The sequence below is a fragment of the Carassius auratus genome, chromosome 38 (genome assembly GCF_003368295.1).
Source record: "Carassius auratus strain Wakin chromosome 38, ASM336829v1, whole genome shotgun sequence".
NCBI lineage: Eukaryota > Metazoa > Chordata > Actinopteri > Cypriniformes > Cyprinidae > Carassius > Carassius auratus.
In genome coordinates this window covers 384084-401304 of record NC_039280.1, presented here as the reverse complement: position 1 = coordinate 401304, position 17221 = coordinate 384084, and the positions used below count along the sequence as shown (strand labels likewise).

At 38.3% G+C, this 17221-nt stretch overlaps 1 protein-coding gene and 1 long non-coding RNA gene across 2 annotated transcripts; one reads left to right on the top strand and one right to left on the bottom strand.

Moving 5' to 3' along the window:
• Positions 1-2596: 2596 nt before the first annotated feature.
• On the bottom strand, positions 2597-16694 carry LOC113056584 (uncharacterized). Its single transcript, XR_003277721.1, has 2 exons — positions 16506-16694; positions 2597-3359 (listed from the first exon to the last, which is right to left on the bottom strand). It is a non-coding gene; the product is annotated as an uncharacterized LOC113056584 (long non-coding RNA).
• LOC113056583 (interferon regulatory factor 2-binding protein 2-A) lies at positions 11331-14224 on the top strand. The gene is made up of 2 exons (XM_026223346.1): positions 11331-12284; positions 13128-14224. Exons 1-2 carry the CDS (start codon positions 11519-11521, stop codon positions 13826-13828), a joined length of 1467 nt encoding a protein of 488 aa, XP_026079131.1. The 5' UTR covers positions 11331-11518; the 3' UTR covers positions 13829-14224.
• Positions 16695-17221: the final 527 nt, after the last annotated feature.

The window sequence follows — 17221 nt, the reverse complement described above, 5'->3', positions numbered from 1 at the left end:
TGTTAAAGGCCGTCTGCCGTTGAATCGTTTCTTTATTGCAACCATGCTTTTCTATTGTTTATGTTCTGTTTCAACAGCCACTGAAACCCTTCGGCGGTTTGTGTGTGTGTGTGTGTGTGTGTGTGTGTGAGGGGGAGGGGGAGGGGAATGTGCTGCTTTGAATGTTTGAGCGATAACAAAGCGATCCTTCCATGAGGTCATGTGTTGCTGACAGGGCCTGTGGTTTAACTGGGTGGGGATTTTTCTTTTGGACTTCCCTTGTGCTCATATATCTACCGCTGGCCCAGTTTTTCTGGCTCTCTCACTTTCTCACTTTCACAGTAACTGTAAAAGCTGCGGTTAAGCTACAACCATGAGGCTGTACTGAGACATGCATGCCACCCATAAAAAATGTTTGTTTATTAGAGATGAAACCGCAAAGATAAACGGCATGTAACAAATATACACCATTTTTATACATGCAAACAGATATAAAAACATAAATAAATGTATAGGCCCATTTTGGAGAAGTCTAACGCAATCTCCCATGTCATCGTGAGAGAATTTTAATTTTATTTAATGCATTTCATGCAAATAGAAAAATGTAAATGGCATTTAGCTCTAATTTTGACAGTTGCGATATTTGCATAATTTAGTAAAATATATCTGTTGCTTTAGTTTATTTTAAACTAACAAACACCTCTTTATGTAATGTAGAAGCCATTTATTTTGTCCTAGTTATTTATTTATTTATTTATTTTAGTTCTGTCAAATCAATTAATTGCGATTAATTGCATCCAAAATAAAATGTTTGTTTACATGATGTGTGTGTACTGTGCATATTTATGTTTATATAAATACACACACATACAGCTGAAGTGCATGTTATTGTTTATTTAGTACTGACCTGAATAAGATACTTCACGTAAAAGATGACCCCATTCAAAAGTTGATTCTGAATACGGTGTTGTTCGCTGAATGATCCACAGCTGTGTTTTATTGTTTAGTGATAGTTGTTTATGAGTCGCTTGTTTGTCCTGAACAGTTAAACTGCCTGCTGTTCTTCAGAAAAATCCTTGGTTTTACAGCATTTTTGTGCATTTGAACCCTTTCCAACAATGACTGTATGGTTTTGAGATCCATCTTTTCACACTGAGGACAACTGAGGGACTCATATGCAACTATTTCAAAAGATTCAAACGCTCACTAATGCTCCAGAACGAAAAACCATGCATTAAAAAGGTGAAGATCAGGGTAAAAATGTACTTATGTTGTGTTCTGGGAAACATGTACATATCTTCTGTAGCCTCTGAAGGGTAGTACTAAATGAAAACATATGATATTTAGGCAAAATAAGAAAAATGTGCAATGTTCAAAAGTTTTTGGGGATTGAACTCCTGTCGTTGGTGTTGCAAGCTCCATGCTTTACTGTTTGAAGAACATCTAATGCATTAACATTCATGTACTTTTAATTGCTCTGAAGTGGCTGTGTGAGTTTCTTTGGTATGTTGTGTCAGTGTTGTTCAGGAATGAATTTGTCTCTCATAATTTTTCTCTGTCAATGTCTTCCTGCACATTTCACCCACGTTGCAGTTTAACAGCTTCCTTGTGATAAGAGCTGCAAGGTTGTTATGGTGGCTGGGACATTTTACTATTGTATACTCAGATGCTATTGTTTGTGCTTCCTTACATCCATCCACACACACACACACACACCGCTCAATCATATACAATTCACTTGATCATTTCCCTCTCCCATGGAGATCTAGATAAGCCACCATCCATACACAAAAGTGCATGTGGGTCGCATGAATAATGGATATGCTACTTGAACTCCCACTGAACTCCAGCTTTGTCAAATGGAGATCTACATGAATACATATCCTGCGATGTGCTGATGCTGTCGTTCATTCATGTGATGTGTGTGTTTGTCAGTGCTCTGGGTGCGACTGATCGGCTGACACTCTCAAACAAGGTATGCATGGCGTTTGTGGTCGTGTACGTCTAATGAGGATAGATAAACCCTATATACTGAGTCCTGGGAGAAAGGTGACTGGGGTTAATGTGTAAAACACTGGAAGCTGCAGGAATTAACTCTTCCCCGTAAACATCTGAGTCACATGATTCTTATTAAGCTGGAATATTTCATGTTATACGCTGAGCTTTGCTTTGTTGTTATTAAAAACGTTGTTAGCGGTCATGTGAGCTAGTATGCAGTCACAAAGCCACACTGACAGTGTAAAGTTGACAGTCTGACAGGAAGTACATTAGACATTGAACTGTTGTCTTTGACTTGATCCAAATGAGTCCATGTTAAGTGTAGAGCAAAGTGTCTTGGGTTTGATGCCACGAGTCCAGATCTTTCAAAGTGAGACTCTGTTTGTCTGCCGTCACTGATGATGATGATGATGATGATTACTGCCAAAGAACGAGGCACTTCAAACAATGTTTTAACATGCATAACAATACAATTATATATATGTTGACGTCTACATTTTATTACTTTTCAATCATTTGATAAAAAATTTGATAAGACAAAGGACAGATAACTAAAAATGTCATCCTCATCTTAAAAATCAAAATGCAGTATAATATACACTACTGTGGCAGCATGCTGTCATGTTTAATATTTTATTGGTAGCAGTAGGTGGATTTATTGCAGCACATGTAAACAAATAGCTGTGAGCAATCTGATTATGATTACACTGTTTCTGTGATGTCAAATCTCAATAACAAGATCATATTTCAACCACAATGCATGTCAAGTAGATCAAAACATATTATAATAATAAACTTTATTTCCAGACCCAGAGGGATCCATAGTACAATACACATACATAGAAGAAAAAACAAAACAAAAAACAAATAATAAATATACAAGAAGTAAAAATAATTACTGCACACGGTCCAAAACCAATAGTCTATTATCATTATGACTTATCAAAGCATTATCAAAGTGATGCATGTGTTTGATCTTTTAACCTCTGACCTCTCAGCATTTGGACCAAAAGTCCAAAGTCTTGCTGTATGAGAACACATTTGGCCTTTTACTCTAGACATGTATTACCAGCTCTTACGTCACTGTCTGATAACCCTGCTAAAGTGGGTTAACGCTAGTTAGAGCGCTAGCATGGGTAATGACAGCCATGGCTGGAGATGAAAGCTGCCAGAGAGAGATTATTCGTACACACCAGAACATTCTCTTTCAAGTGTCTCGCTCGATTTCGTTCTGTCACTCGCTTCTGAGAGAAATCTGCTTGAAAAAGTCCACACTCTGAAAGTCGACTAACAGCCGTATCCTGACACGTCTTCTTCTCTGCTTCTAGTCATTGGTGTAAGTGGCGGGGTGTGACACTGATTTCCAGCGGTTTCTGACGCAACTGAAAGGATCCAGAGAGAGAGTTCATGTTCACATATATCAGCTAGGACGACAGGAAATGATTTTGATACTCAGCTATACAGGAAGGCAATAAGTCATAAAGAAGATGACGTGGAATATTATATTACTGTGTAGAAAGATTTGTGACCTGCGGTGTAAATATGCTTTGCTGCCATTCCCATGAAGTTATGTAATAGTTAGTTATTTTTCGGAATGTTCTATGAATTTTTAAATCGTTTTTTATTTTTTGGTTTTTGCTATGCATACATTAAATTTAACCATTTTGCAAACACACATCGTCCTGTTTTAAACCTGTTTGTTTTTATGCAAACATTACAGGAGCTTTCGTAAACATTACACCATTAAAAGTTTTGTTTTGCTTTATTTTAATGATTATAATCATTATAATGATTATCAGTGCTTATGAAAACGTATAAAACATGACAGCGTATACAAGCTAATCTGTTATTAATCATGCATAACAATTACATGCTATATTCATAATACCGAGCTTAACAACATTTTATCATTTAGTGAACAGTTAGTAGGGCTGCACGATTGTGATAAAAATCATAAATGCCAATTATTCCATTGAAATTGTAATTGCGATTGTTAATTACGATTATCACAATTTACATTGAATGATGTTTATACCATTGTTTGGTGCAACTGCATGCCATATTTTTATATGAAAATAAAAAAAGCTGAAAACACTCTAACTGAAAAATCTTTGTGCTTTTCCATAGTATTAAGCCTTAAAAGTCAACTATACATCGGATTAGTATCTTCTTTAAATTATATAAAAAAAGTAAAAATATGAATGGTATTATAATATCATTCTAAAACTAAAATTTTTAAATATAATGCGTAGAAAGAAAGAAAAAATGCATTTTAAGCACACAGAATAACAAGTGGACTCTGAACGATTACGTAATTGTGGCATCCATAATTGTAATCACCGTTAGAAATTTGATTAATAGTGCAGCCCTAACAATAAGTGAAAGTAAGTTGTCTGAAACCTCACAAGTGTCCGTTGAATAATTTTTGTCTTTTATGACTAATTCCACAACGTTTCAGAAAGCACTTGAATATTCCAAAAACAACTTCAAAATATCTTTAAAGAATTATCTGTAACAGTGTTTCATAATTGATGATAGTTCTAAAATATACCTGACCTATATATTTACCAAAATATTGGTGCTACGTGAAAATAAACAGTACGATAATAATCAACACCACAGAAGTAGAGAAGAACCATTAAAAAAGTAAGTGAAACAAATCTTTGTTACATTGAGTTAAAAAAAAAAAAACATTTCTGAATCTTCTCTGAACGTTCAAAATGTCTTGTTTTAAAAACTTTTGGTTATGCATGAATTATTAAAACGTTTCAGAATGTTCGTTAAACATGCTGTTTTAAAAACTTATGTAGTCGTTATGGGAACATTCCATTTCATAATTTTCAAACATTATGGGAAATGTTACTTTTGAATGTTCAATGAACATTCCGAAACAGAAAAAAAAAAAAAAAAAAACATTAGATGAACATCCAACTAAAAAGTTTTAGAAAAATGTTCCATCAGTGTATAAATGTTTTTGTGCTAAAGTTTTGAGATGTATCGTATTAGCTAGGCTTAAGTCTTTTCAAGGTATTCTAGCCAAGCCCCGCCCACTAGATGATCTGACTGATGGATGTTCTTCAGGATAAGCTATATCATAGCTTTATACAAGGATTGATATGTGCTCAGTAACAAATATTGAAAGTGTTTACAATTATTGAAAGTTATTCTGATTACCATCAAATATAAGCAAAAATTTAAAACCCAGACAATGGCTAAAAAATAGTTTATGTGAGATTTTTAATGATCAGATCATGTACATGCTCAGTGAAAATCAGCAAATATGCAAAATGTAGGTGTGACTCTCTCTGTTGGCATGACCTGACAGGTTGTCGAGTTAAAAGGAATAATCATTGTAGAATAAATGCAGTCATTTTTGTCAAGTAGTTTAAGGCTGAGTAAATAGTAAAGCCTGGAAAGTATGAGCTGAAACTAAAATAAGCACTGTTATTGTTACGACATTTATGATGGTGAGTGCACATTACAAAATGTTTCTATGGCAAAACTGGTTTCTAGTGATTCACTCGCTGAAAGCAGGCTTGTTCCATTAATGCATGTGAAACCAAATGTGTGAAAAGTCAACACCACACACACTTCATTTACATAGAGCTGTAGCTGTCATCACACACACCTGCCAACTCAACCCCAGTCACGTTACATGCAAGTTTGTGTATAGATCTCATTTACTTATAAATCTGGGGAAATGTGCTCAAATTTAAGTAGCTTATTTGTATGTTTTTGTTTCTTGATTTCTATTCATTATTTTTATTTATCTGTTATACATTTGTTATAGCTTGTTTTTCTATTCATTCATTTTACTTTTTTTAATTATGTATTTTATTATTTGTTTTCAATTTAATAAATTTAGTTTGAATTGAATTTTTTACATTTGTGTTGTTGAATTTGTTTGCTATTCTTTTTTTCTTTTTTTTTGATTGTTGATTTATCTTTTAGTAATTAGTGAATGTATGTATATATATATATATGTATATGTATATGATTTTTTATTTTTTTTTAATAAATAAAACAAAGAGCCTCGACTGGTCATATTACGCATGAATCTAACTGGATTCATTTTAAATAGCATGTTTTTATTCCGTTTAACTGCTAACCACTTAAAATCTTGGCCTTAGCTATGCTGGCTATTCAGAGACCTTATTTTGGCTGCACAACCCCTTTTTACTCAGACGTGTATTTCCTGTACAAGTCAGTCGAGCTCAATTATCACAGTTAAATGTGAGTTTTTCAGAGGGTATGTCATGCTGTATGTGCAAATGACAGGGGATTTTGACAGGAAACCACATCTCTTCTCATCTGGCAATGACAGCATGCTTTTCATGAGCTACAGCAAAGACAACATGAGAGCGTCTGTTTTGCCAGAGCTGTTTTAAGAAGAAAACCTTTCAGTTTTTTCATCTTAATCTCCATTATTGATCAAACTTGAGGTTAGTGATGTGATCAAAGAGTTGATTTCAAATGTATCAAGTTAAAAAGAGCCGTGCTGTTACTTTGTAACCGGACTTCGGAATGTTTGCTTGTAACATTCTAAACAACTCCTTGGCAACACCCTAGCGACTGTTAACAAATGGTTTAGTGTTCTATTTTTTATTTTGCATCAATTTCCCAGCATTTTCAACTCTCCTAACAGGCACAATTACCAGACTAGACCTCCCTTTTCTACTTCATCATGCTTTATATATATATATATATATATATATATATATATATATATATATATATATATATATATATATATATATATATATATATATATATATATATAAAACTGTTGCACATGTGGCACATCTGGCACTCTGCCTGAATCATTACTTATTTTTTATGTTCGGCTCGCCGTCACCATGGAAACTGCTGCATGCTTGGCAGCGAGCCTTTAAAGGAGACGGGAGAGCGAGATCGGCCGCGTGCAACAGAGAGGATTGCAAGCTCTCAGGAATTGGCCTACATCCAGTGTAATCATGGCGGGGAGCTGAAATGAGGCTTTTGGCAGCACACCAGGTTTCAGAGAACAAAGATGTGAGCCACTAATGTTGGCTGCAGAGCCCGCTTGGCATCCTTTACCATTTCCCAGCAGCCCCTGCCACGGCTGCCCTGCCAAGCCGCCCTCCCTCCCCTGCTGGGACTGCAAAGAGGATCTGAATACAGAAAGAGAGTTGTTTTTCTCCAGCTCCTCTGCTCCAATGACATCACCCCTCTGCAGCCTCCAGCCCCCAGATTCCAGACGCCCGGCACATTTCTCCTGCTCCTCTCTCCCAAGCCCTCCATTTTGACTAAATTCCTCCATTTTATAATTGCTGGACCTCCTCGATGTCGCCAAATATGTGCTGTTTGCACCGACCAAGTGAGAGCGCTCCGAGTATTTTTTGACCGTACGCAATGTACACAGTTCATAACAAAAACATAAATATATGCCTGTTTAGAGAATATCCAGAGTTTATTAGTAATTTGCCAAAGCAATTTAGTTATCTCTCTCTCTATCCATGTATGTATGTATATATTCTTACGTATGCACATACACATAATCACACACATACATATATATATATATATATATATATATATATATATATATATATATATAGAGAGAGAGAGAGAGAGAGAGAGAGAGAGAGAGAGAGAGAGAGAGAGAGAGAGAGAGAGAGAGAGAGAGAGAGAGAGAGAGAGAGAGAGAGAGAGAGAGAGAGAGAGAGAGAGAGAGAGAGAGAGAGAGAGAGAGAGAGAGAGAGAGAGAGAGAGAGAGAGAGAGAGAGAGAGAGAGAGAGAGAGAGAGAGAGTTTCAGCAAATCTGCTTGCCATTGGCCCCAAAATACTAATTATATTCTGAGAGTATATAAACAAAATGTGACACATTGCTTTAGTTCCTCTATTGTAAGCCACTTTAAGTTGAAAAACATTCATCTTTACTAGATTTATGCATTTAGCAGATACTTCTGTGCAAATGAACAAAAGCCAAATGCTGAAATGTAAATGTATGCAGTACAGTAGTGGGGTAGTATGTAAATAATTAAGGCTATTTCTGGCTTTTTGCAAGTGTATATATTCTCTGTTTCTTTCTGTATTTAAGTGCATATATGAAATAAGTGGTTTATGTAGCCGACTGCATGAAATGACCCTAGACGGCTCAGTGATCCCAAAACTGAGGTCACACAATAGACTCGTAACTCGCGACGAAAACATTCTCAGATGAATTAGTGCGCTGGAGAGAGAAAAAAATAGCAACGCAGTAAACAGGATGTTGCCTGTCAGTGGGGCTATCCTGGTGAGCGCAGGGGTTGCTATGGTTACCATTTCCTGAGAAATTCACAGCCAATCAAAAGGAGGAAAGGAGATTTTACAGACTGTCTGCATGTGCTAGGAAACGCAGTGACATTGTGTCAGCGGGTTCACTCGACACACTCCAGCGAACCCAAAAGCACAAAACACGTTTTATAGTTGAGACTGGTGTTGTTTTATGCCGTCTGCGTCTCTGTAACTGCGTCTGGGTCCATTTCCGAGACCTGAAATGAACCTTTTGTAAACATGTTTTACAAGCTTTAAAATGAGCTTTGCATTTGTGACTTATATAACAATGTCAATATTTAATTTGTGCTGTTTTCATGCACAGTACCACGTCCTTGAACATCTGTAGCGGATGAGTTATATAACACAGAAAATGGGCCACGTTATGGAAGAGGGAAAGACAAAAACACAAAAGCCTGTGTGAGAAGTAACACATAAATGAATAAAACATTGTGTGTCTGAAAACAAAACACTGATACGCTCTGGTATCAGTATTTCCTTCTCGAGTCAAACCTGAATAATAAAACACGTTTGGTTTTGATGGTTCACATGTTGTGTTTCTGGAGCCTATCTGTGTTACGTCTTTTTTCCGACGTGTTATTTTAACTGTGTTCCACAATGAGGCATTGCTTCAGAAGTGCTGAGTCATGAGCATGTAAATCTGTGTTTCTCAACTGGTTTTGCTTCAGGATGTGGAATTTTATTTTGTTACGCAGCGCCAAAATTGTAAATCATACAAATGTGAAAAAAAAAAATAATCTAACACTGTGTCTGGAATGTATTAATACGTCCAAAATGTGATTATTATTATTATTATTATTTCAAGATGGATTATGGTTGAATTAAAGTCAGATTTGAGATTAATCGTTTGTCGGATACGACTAGTTACAATTTGAAGGAATCAGATTTCATTCATTTTAAATGGCATATTTTATATGCTGCTGACTCAACATAACACCAAAGTTGTAAAATATTAAAAACATTAATATTCCCAAGCTGCATTATGATGGAGTCAAAACTCTGATTGGAGATCTGTCAAATTATGAATGATTATGAGTTGATTAGTTCTATATAGCATATTTTATACAGCACCAAAACTGTAGGTAAACCAAAAAACATCAAACACTGAACTTTATATGAATCCATTTTATTTGCATAGATTTGTAATAACAATTAATTTCAAACTTTTCATAACTTAAGTGTGATTTTTCGTTTTCCAATAACTCATCACACAAACACATTGCAGTCGACACAGAGCATGTTTATTTTGGTTCATATTTCCTGTCATCCAGTCTATGCATATGCATTATTATTGTTTCCATTCAGCATTCTTTTTCCCTCTTTTGTTCATGACTGACCCATTTTTGAGTCACAGTCTGCCAGTTGATATAGAAAACAATATCAAGCGATGACCTATCTCTGAGACGTTGCCCTTGAGTGACACAGCCATGTGAAATACGATCGGCCTACCCAGAATGCAAACTGGAGGAAGTAGTTGTCAGGCCGGAAAGAAAAGGTGATATTTACAGTTTCTCTGGTACAAAACACGCCCAATTCCAGGAGGAGGGTTGATCATAAGCCTTGGCTGCGGGCCAGCAGATTAAATGTTCGTTGAGAAGGGCGAGGCGGGCTGTGGGTACGTGACTAAACAACTTACTTCCTCTTTCCAACGTCACGAGGGCTTGCACAAACACATCCTGCCTTGTGTCTGCAGATTTCAGACGCATTGCTTCACCCAAAGAGCCCTGAAGCTGCACTCAACTGGAACACAGCCAAAACAAAAGGGAAGGACCTACAGAGTTGGTTCTCCTCACACTGTGGACATTTTGTACCCAGTGACGTTTATTACCATCTAACCGAGAACAAAAATGTCAGGTTTTGTGTGGTGGAAGTGAAAGTGTGAATGTTTTATTTCAGGAGTATGACATATATGATGAAGAACGGAAAAATGTAAGCTGAATTTTGAGTCTGAATGGCGTGTTGGTGATTCTGTCAACTATTCGCAACTAGGGGGATCTCCAGAAAAGGCGAACAGTAGACATATTTTCTTGCTATTTTAATGCAAGAGTGAACCCAGATCATCTTAGATCATCTTATTTTAGTCTACATCAGCCAGCATCTGAATTTCCAATAATCATAATAAATTATAATAATTAAATTATGATTAAAAACAATTATTTATATATATATATATATATATATATATATATATATATATATATATATATATAAATATTAACCATTAAACTTTAGTTGCAAAATACGTTTTAATTAAATATTATGAATAAATAACCACACCTTTTCCATGATTTCCAAGTCGTTTGTGATTTAATGTATACGAAAAAAAAGTTTATAGTGCATTTTCTTGTTGATTACCAGAAATGCAATCCACTACATACACGATTTCATTAACATCCACTTTCTCATGACTGTAAATCGCAATTATCTCATATTTCCATTTTTTCCGAGATCATGGAAACCAAATTCGTATGAAATAAAATAAAAAAATCCCGACGTCCCTTTCGGTAAGGATTTGGCTGATTTGCATATACCGTTCGTCGTACGTCAGCGAGTCTGGTCTAAACACAGCTTTGAATTTTGAAACGTTTCCAACGCGTCTTTGGTGAAATCGAAAGCACTCTTTCGCTCATTTCCTACTTCTCGCAACGATTCAAGTAGAGTTAAATAAAGGAAAAGAAGACGGGAGGGGGTGACGAGAGCAGGGTTGCCATGTGTTTTGTTTTTCCGCGGAATTGTGCAACTTGAACACTATAAGCCGCGGGTTGAAGCGACCCGAATAAAGGTAATATAATACATAATAATAAAAAATATATTTTTGTTTTGAGGATTAACGATACTGATGATGGTTAAACGCGTCATCACACGCACAGTCTTATGAAAAGTGTTTTAAATAGCACTTGGGAGGGTTTTGAGAAAACCTGGCAACCCTGGTCGAGAGAGCGCTGTCACCGCGCATGCGCCGGAGGGGGAGTTCTATCGAAGAATCAAGTAAATAGAATGGGAGCGTCTGTGACGTCACTGCTCCACATTGCGCTCCGGTCTGGACGCGGTAGTAGAGAGAGAGAGAGAGAGAGCGAGAGAGCGCGAGCCTCGTAGTAAAGCGCACACTACTATGAAGTTCTGTTTGTAACTCAATTATTACTCGAGAGGAGCCTACCTCGTTTTCCCGCGAACATTTCTGACAGGATTGTGCTGTACTTCGGAGGGTTTTCCAGCTATAAGAGCGATGTCGTCCGCGGCGGTTGCTGCTTCGAGGAGGCAGTCGTGTTATTTATGCGACTTGCCCCGCATGCCGTGGGCTATGATCTGGGATTTTACCGAGCCCGTTTGCAGGGGATGCGTGAACTATGAAGGAGCAGACAGGATCGAGTTTGTCATTGAAACCGCGCGGCAGCTCAAAAGAGCTCATGGATTTCAGGACGGCAGACCGGTGGGGAAACCGTTATCTGGGAAAGAGATCCAGGCGATGAATCACGCGTCTGGAGACCCGGGCTCGCGCCCGCCGCAGCCTTTGGACCGCTACCCGCTGTCCACGGAGCGTCCACCCAGACAGGGTCCGGAATACCAGTCTGTGCGGCAGGCGAACGGCATCCCGGTCCCGAACGGATTCTCAAAACCGGACGATCCTCCGGAGCTCAACCGCCAGAGTCCAAACCCGCGCAGGACTAGCGGCGTGCCGCCCAACTTAGTGCCTCTGGTGAACGGCAGCATGGGTCACGCGATGAACGGCAGACCCGGACTCAGCACCGCTGATTTCGGCGGGAACAAGCGGCCAGCCTCGGTCTCCAGCACGGAGCACGACAAGGACAAGCACCGACCGGACAGCATGACACCGGAGATCAGCGACAGCCACAAAACTCGCACAGACGACTGGATCAAGGGCAAGACGTCCCGGGATTTAATGACGCTCAACGCGTACGACAGCAGGTTTAAGAAAGAGCACATGCAGCAGAGAATCGTGTACGAAACCAACGCTCCTGCCTCCAAATCAGGTACATTTTTTAAATATTTTTGGTATGCAGAAATACGTACATATGTATATTAATTTTGTATTGTTAGATATTATGTGTGACCCTGCACCACAAAACCATTCATAAGGGTCAATATTCTTAAATTGAGATTTATGCATCATCTGAAAGATGAATAAATAATCTCTCCATTGATGTGTGGTTTGTTAGGAGGACGATATTTGGCCGAGATACAACTATTTGAAAATCTGGAATCTGAGGATGCAAAAAAATTAAAATCTAAATATTTAGAAAATCATCTTTAAAGTTGTCCAAATTAAGTTCTTAGCAATGCATATTACTAGTCAGAAATTAAGTTTTGATGTATTTACTGTAGGAAGTTTAAAAATTTTCTTCATGGAACATGATCTTTACATAATATCCTAATGATTTTTGGCATAAAAGAAAAGTCTAAAATTTGTCCCATACAATCTCGTTTTGGTTATTATATATATAGACTGATAGATAGATGCATTCAGTTCAATACAATGCTACTGTAGTCTCACAAATGGCGGCTGCTTTGAATGAGAGCACTATGGCATGAGTCAGCTGCAAGAAATTTTCCGCTGATCAAAGCTCAACGTGTATTTGCATGTGGTGCATTTGCAGTCAGCCTCATTGTTACGTCTGGCACTACAATGCATCACTGCGTCTGCCACATTGTCATCGTTGCATGAAGACGCATTGTGTGCTGTAATTAGAATTAGCTGCAGGTCCAGTCTGGCCAGAGGAGAATGAGAACTGTTTCCCTGGTTAATACTTTAAACACCGCTTTGACACAAAAGGTGACTTGACTTGTAATTCATGCATGCTCATGCTTTTTTGCAGATCGGGGCAAACATCCCAAGAATCTGAAGAGAAAAGCTTCACCGGAGCCTGACGGAGAGGGCGGCACCGCCGCCAAGATTAACGGAGACGGACAGCAGTGGCTCCCGGCGGGAGACGGATTGAAAATGCCCCCAGTGCCACCGCCCAGCTTTGCCTCTGTGCCCTCCACGGTATCCCCTCACCCTCGCACCACCCCGCCGGAGGCCTCCGCTCAGAACGGAAGTTCGCCCATCGCAGCGCTCATTCTGGCCGCGGACAACGCCGGCGGAAACAGCTCGCCCAAGGACGCCAACCAGGTGCACTCGACCACACGCAGAAACAGCAACAGCCCGCTTTCTCCCAACCAGCGACGGCTGGCGCAGGGCACCGTGACGCCTCACGTTCCGGGCATGGATCAGGTGCATCCGCAGAGCATCCCAGACTCCTCGGTTCCCAACAGCATCCCGCTGTGCTGCACGCTTTGCCACGAGAGGCTGGAGGACACACACTTTGTGCAGTGCCCTTCGGTGGCGTCTCACAAGTTCTGCTTCCCTTGCTCCCGGGAGAGCATCAAACAGCAGGGTGCGACCGGAGAAGTGTACTGTCCGAGCGGCGAGAAATGCCCCCTGGTGGGCTCCAACGTACCGTGGGCTTTCATGCAAGGCGAAATAGCCACCATTCTTGCAGGAGACGTCAAAGTAAAAAAGGAGCGAGACACTTGATTGTGCTTTCTTTTTTTAAATATTCTTGTCTATATAAATATCTCATGCATACCATCCAGACAGAAACTAACGGACTTGTATATAAAGGACATGAGGGACATGCATACTTGGTAAACATTGCTGTAAAAAAAAATTTTTTTTTGATTTTTGAATATATTGTGTTTCTATATTTTTTAAAGATAAAAGGTATGTACTCATTATAACGGACTACGTTCTACTTTGTCGATGTTTAACGATTTCTTGATGTACTTCTAGGTATGGTGGCAGTTCCTGTTAAACGTAGAATGTGACTAATGCAACTCTACGAGCACTTGGCAAACATTGGAAAACGCTTCTATCTGTACTTGTATGCACTTGTTTAAAATTTGCCAAATACATTTTCTGATCTTGTATTAATGTAGAGTCTCTGCTTGCTTCTTCTGGGGATCTGAGCGCTGGAGCGGTTGCTTTCACTGGCTGTGTGCCATTGCATCAAATGTATGTCGTCTCGGATATGTTTTTTAATTATGAAGTTCAACCGGGTCACGCTTTACGTTACAGGGTTTGTGTTTCGGTGCATTTAGTAAACGCTATATCCTGGTTAATATATAATTCTAATTTTCCGGAGTAGCTTGTTATTGCAGTTGTAGGTAAAGCAATGACGTGTAACATGAGCACTGCCGTGTAAATCATTACCATAACCAGTTCTCTGAGTGGTGTTTTGGGTCGTTAGGTAGAAGGGCTTTGTGTATTGTGTGCTGCAGGAAATTGCCTCGTCAGACATGGGTGGAGCTGGGTGAAACGACTTGCATGTGTTGACTAATGCTGAAAAACCATACCATCTGTTTCGTCATCTCAGCTACTCAAAGCTACTCGATTTAAGAATTTAAACCTGTTTTAGAAGTATATTTCATATTTTGCAACAAAATGCAAATCTGATTTGTTGCTCATTATCTTGGTGTTATATAACAGTGCAGTGTTTTGGAAAGCATGAGTACAAATCTTTCCACACAGGCCTCAAGAGAGATGCGATTATTATGGTAGTTTGTAAAACAACACGTGGTCAATTCCCGAGTCACCGTCCCTGGTTTACTCTTGATTAGTATCAGGCTGTCAGTAGGAGCCTATTTTAACCCGTGAGATCTGTTTTAGCTTTACATGGAGAGTGTTTGGTTTGAGTTTGCATGTTAAAAATATCTACTCCTGCATTTATTTATAGTAGTTTTCAATGCATGCATTATATTTTTCTACATAGTATCAATGCAAAGTTACATAAAACAAAAAGGTAAAACAATGCAGTGAAGTGGTTTGACCATGAATGTAAACTCTCCCAAAAAGTGCTTTAAAAATGCGATGAATGTGTTCGCTTGTGAAACAGCGCTTGGTCACATGCTCAACTCTGGAATTCCAAAGTCACAGTCCCTATTTTACACTCGTTACCTTGACTATGGGAATTTAACGAGGCCTGTGTGTTTTTGCATCGTGTTTTTGTTTGAATTGGCATGCTAAAAAAATACCCACAAATGCATTCATTTCTATCAGTTTTAAATGCATGCAAACATTTAAATGGTTAGTAACAGCAGTAGTTTAACAATGAGATGAAGTGGTTTGGCATACATTCATATAAAGCTCTCCACACATGCACAGAGCCTCAAAAAAAAAAAAATGCAATAGATGTAAAACAACACTCGATCATATGCATAACAATGAAATTAGAGTCATTCTCCCTAGTTTACTCTTGTTTGTTTTTAATACCACACAATTAATTCAGTTGGCCATGTTATCAAATTAAGTTGGGCATAAAGGTTGTTTTGGCTTGAATTATTGCAGTTTTAAATGCATGAATCCAAAAGAGCATCAGATTATGTACAGTTACATAACAGGAGTATGTGTGTAGTGTGACGTACATGAATATATATCTCTTCCCAAACATGCTCAGAGCAAAAGAAATGCAATGCATGCGGTAGCTTGTAAAACAACACATGCTTAACACTGGAATAGCTGATTCACTGTCGTCTAGTTTACTTGTGTTTTGTATCTTGACTGTAGTGTTCTGAAGGGTTTGAATATAAGTTTTTTTTTATATATATATATACCTTTATGCATATTTTTTTAGTTTTAAATGCATGCATGGGTTTAGAATGCAAACAGTTACATAACCGGAGCCATACAATAATGCAAAGTGGTTTGACATCCAACAACATAAATCTCTTCCCAAACATACACACAGCCTCAAAAGTAATGCAATGAATGTGGTAGCTTGTAAAACAACACGTGCTCACATGCTCAACTCTGGAATAGCCATGTTTACTTATGTTAGTATCTCAGCTGTAGTAATGTATTATTGCATGCATTGAGTTTTTTTTTTGTCTGAATTACCATATTTAATTCAGCCTTTATTACATCTGTAAATGCATGCATCCATTTGAATAAGTATGTTAAAAATGCATGCATGATGGATTTGAGCCTTTATAGTCCTAAGGATAAAAAGTAAAAGTATTACTAAATACCGCATATTCCTTCAGCATTTCAACAGTAACATTTCTCAACCCACATGAAACCTTAAGCAAGGTTCATTCAAAGATGCTTTAATGCATTAGTGGTTTCAGCAGGGGCTGTTACTGGAAATGCACGCTCAAATAGCAAACCGCTCATTATTTAGTGCAGGATTATTAGGAATGCGTAGATGAAGCCATACCGTCTCCACCGCAGATGGATATTGTAGTTGGGACGGCGAAAGGAAGATCATGCAATCCTGACTCGTCAAGGCATGACAATGCTAATTTAGGAAGATGAGAAATAGGGAGTGTGGAGCATTGGACGTCTCAGAATATCTCTGTGCGGTCTGGCCCATGGATATATTTTCCACGGCTTGCAAGTTTGAAACATAAACAGCTGTGTAGGCTTTGATCAGCGTCTTTTGCGAGTGTTGAAGTGACCTTTGCTTCCTTCCTCCCAAAATGTACCATCAGACTGGGCTTTGAGCTTCCTTTTTGGTGACGTTGCTTCCATTATTGGTTCTTTTTGTGTAGGTGAACAACAAAAGTGCATGCATAAATGTTATCGACTTTAATCCAGTTCTGTGGCATCTTGGAATAGTTTCTTCTAGAAGAAAAATAACAGATAAACAAATCACATCAGCTGTTACTAGTGATTGCATAGAAAAGTGTAACTTTTAAATTGATTTTAGCCAAGCTTTGCACAAACACATATTGTGGCAGTGTTATTTCTAAAATCATTACATTTTTGCTCTTTATTTTTTTTAAATGCATTAAGTTATTAAAGCTGTTGTGCATTAATATCTGCTGTTAAAGTGAGTTGTTTTGGCAGCGCTCTTTATGAACATGAACGTGCCGTTGCCTGGTTATGCAGTCGTGTTGGTTTATTAAGATCAGGGAATATCAATCCTCTGAG

Bases quoted from the DNA above. Each gene is read 5' to 3' on its own strand.
- LOC113056583 (XM_026223346.1), top strand. From the start codon at position 11,519: ATGTCGTCCGCGGCGGTTGCTGCTTCGAGGAGGCAGTCGTGTTATTTA. The intron at 12,285-13,127 runs GTACATTTTTTA...GCTTTTTTGCAG, and splicing joins CGCTCCTGCCTCCAAATCAG to ATCGGGGCAAACATCCCAAG.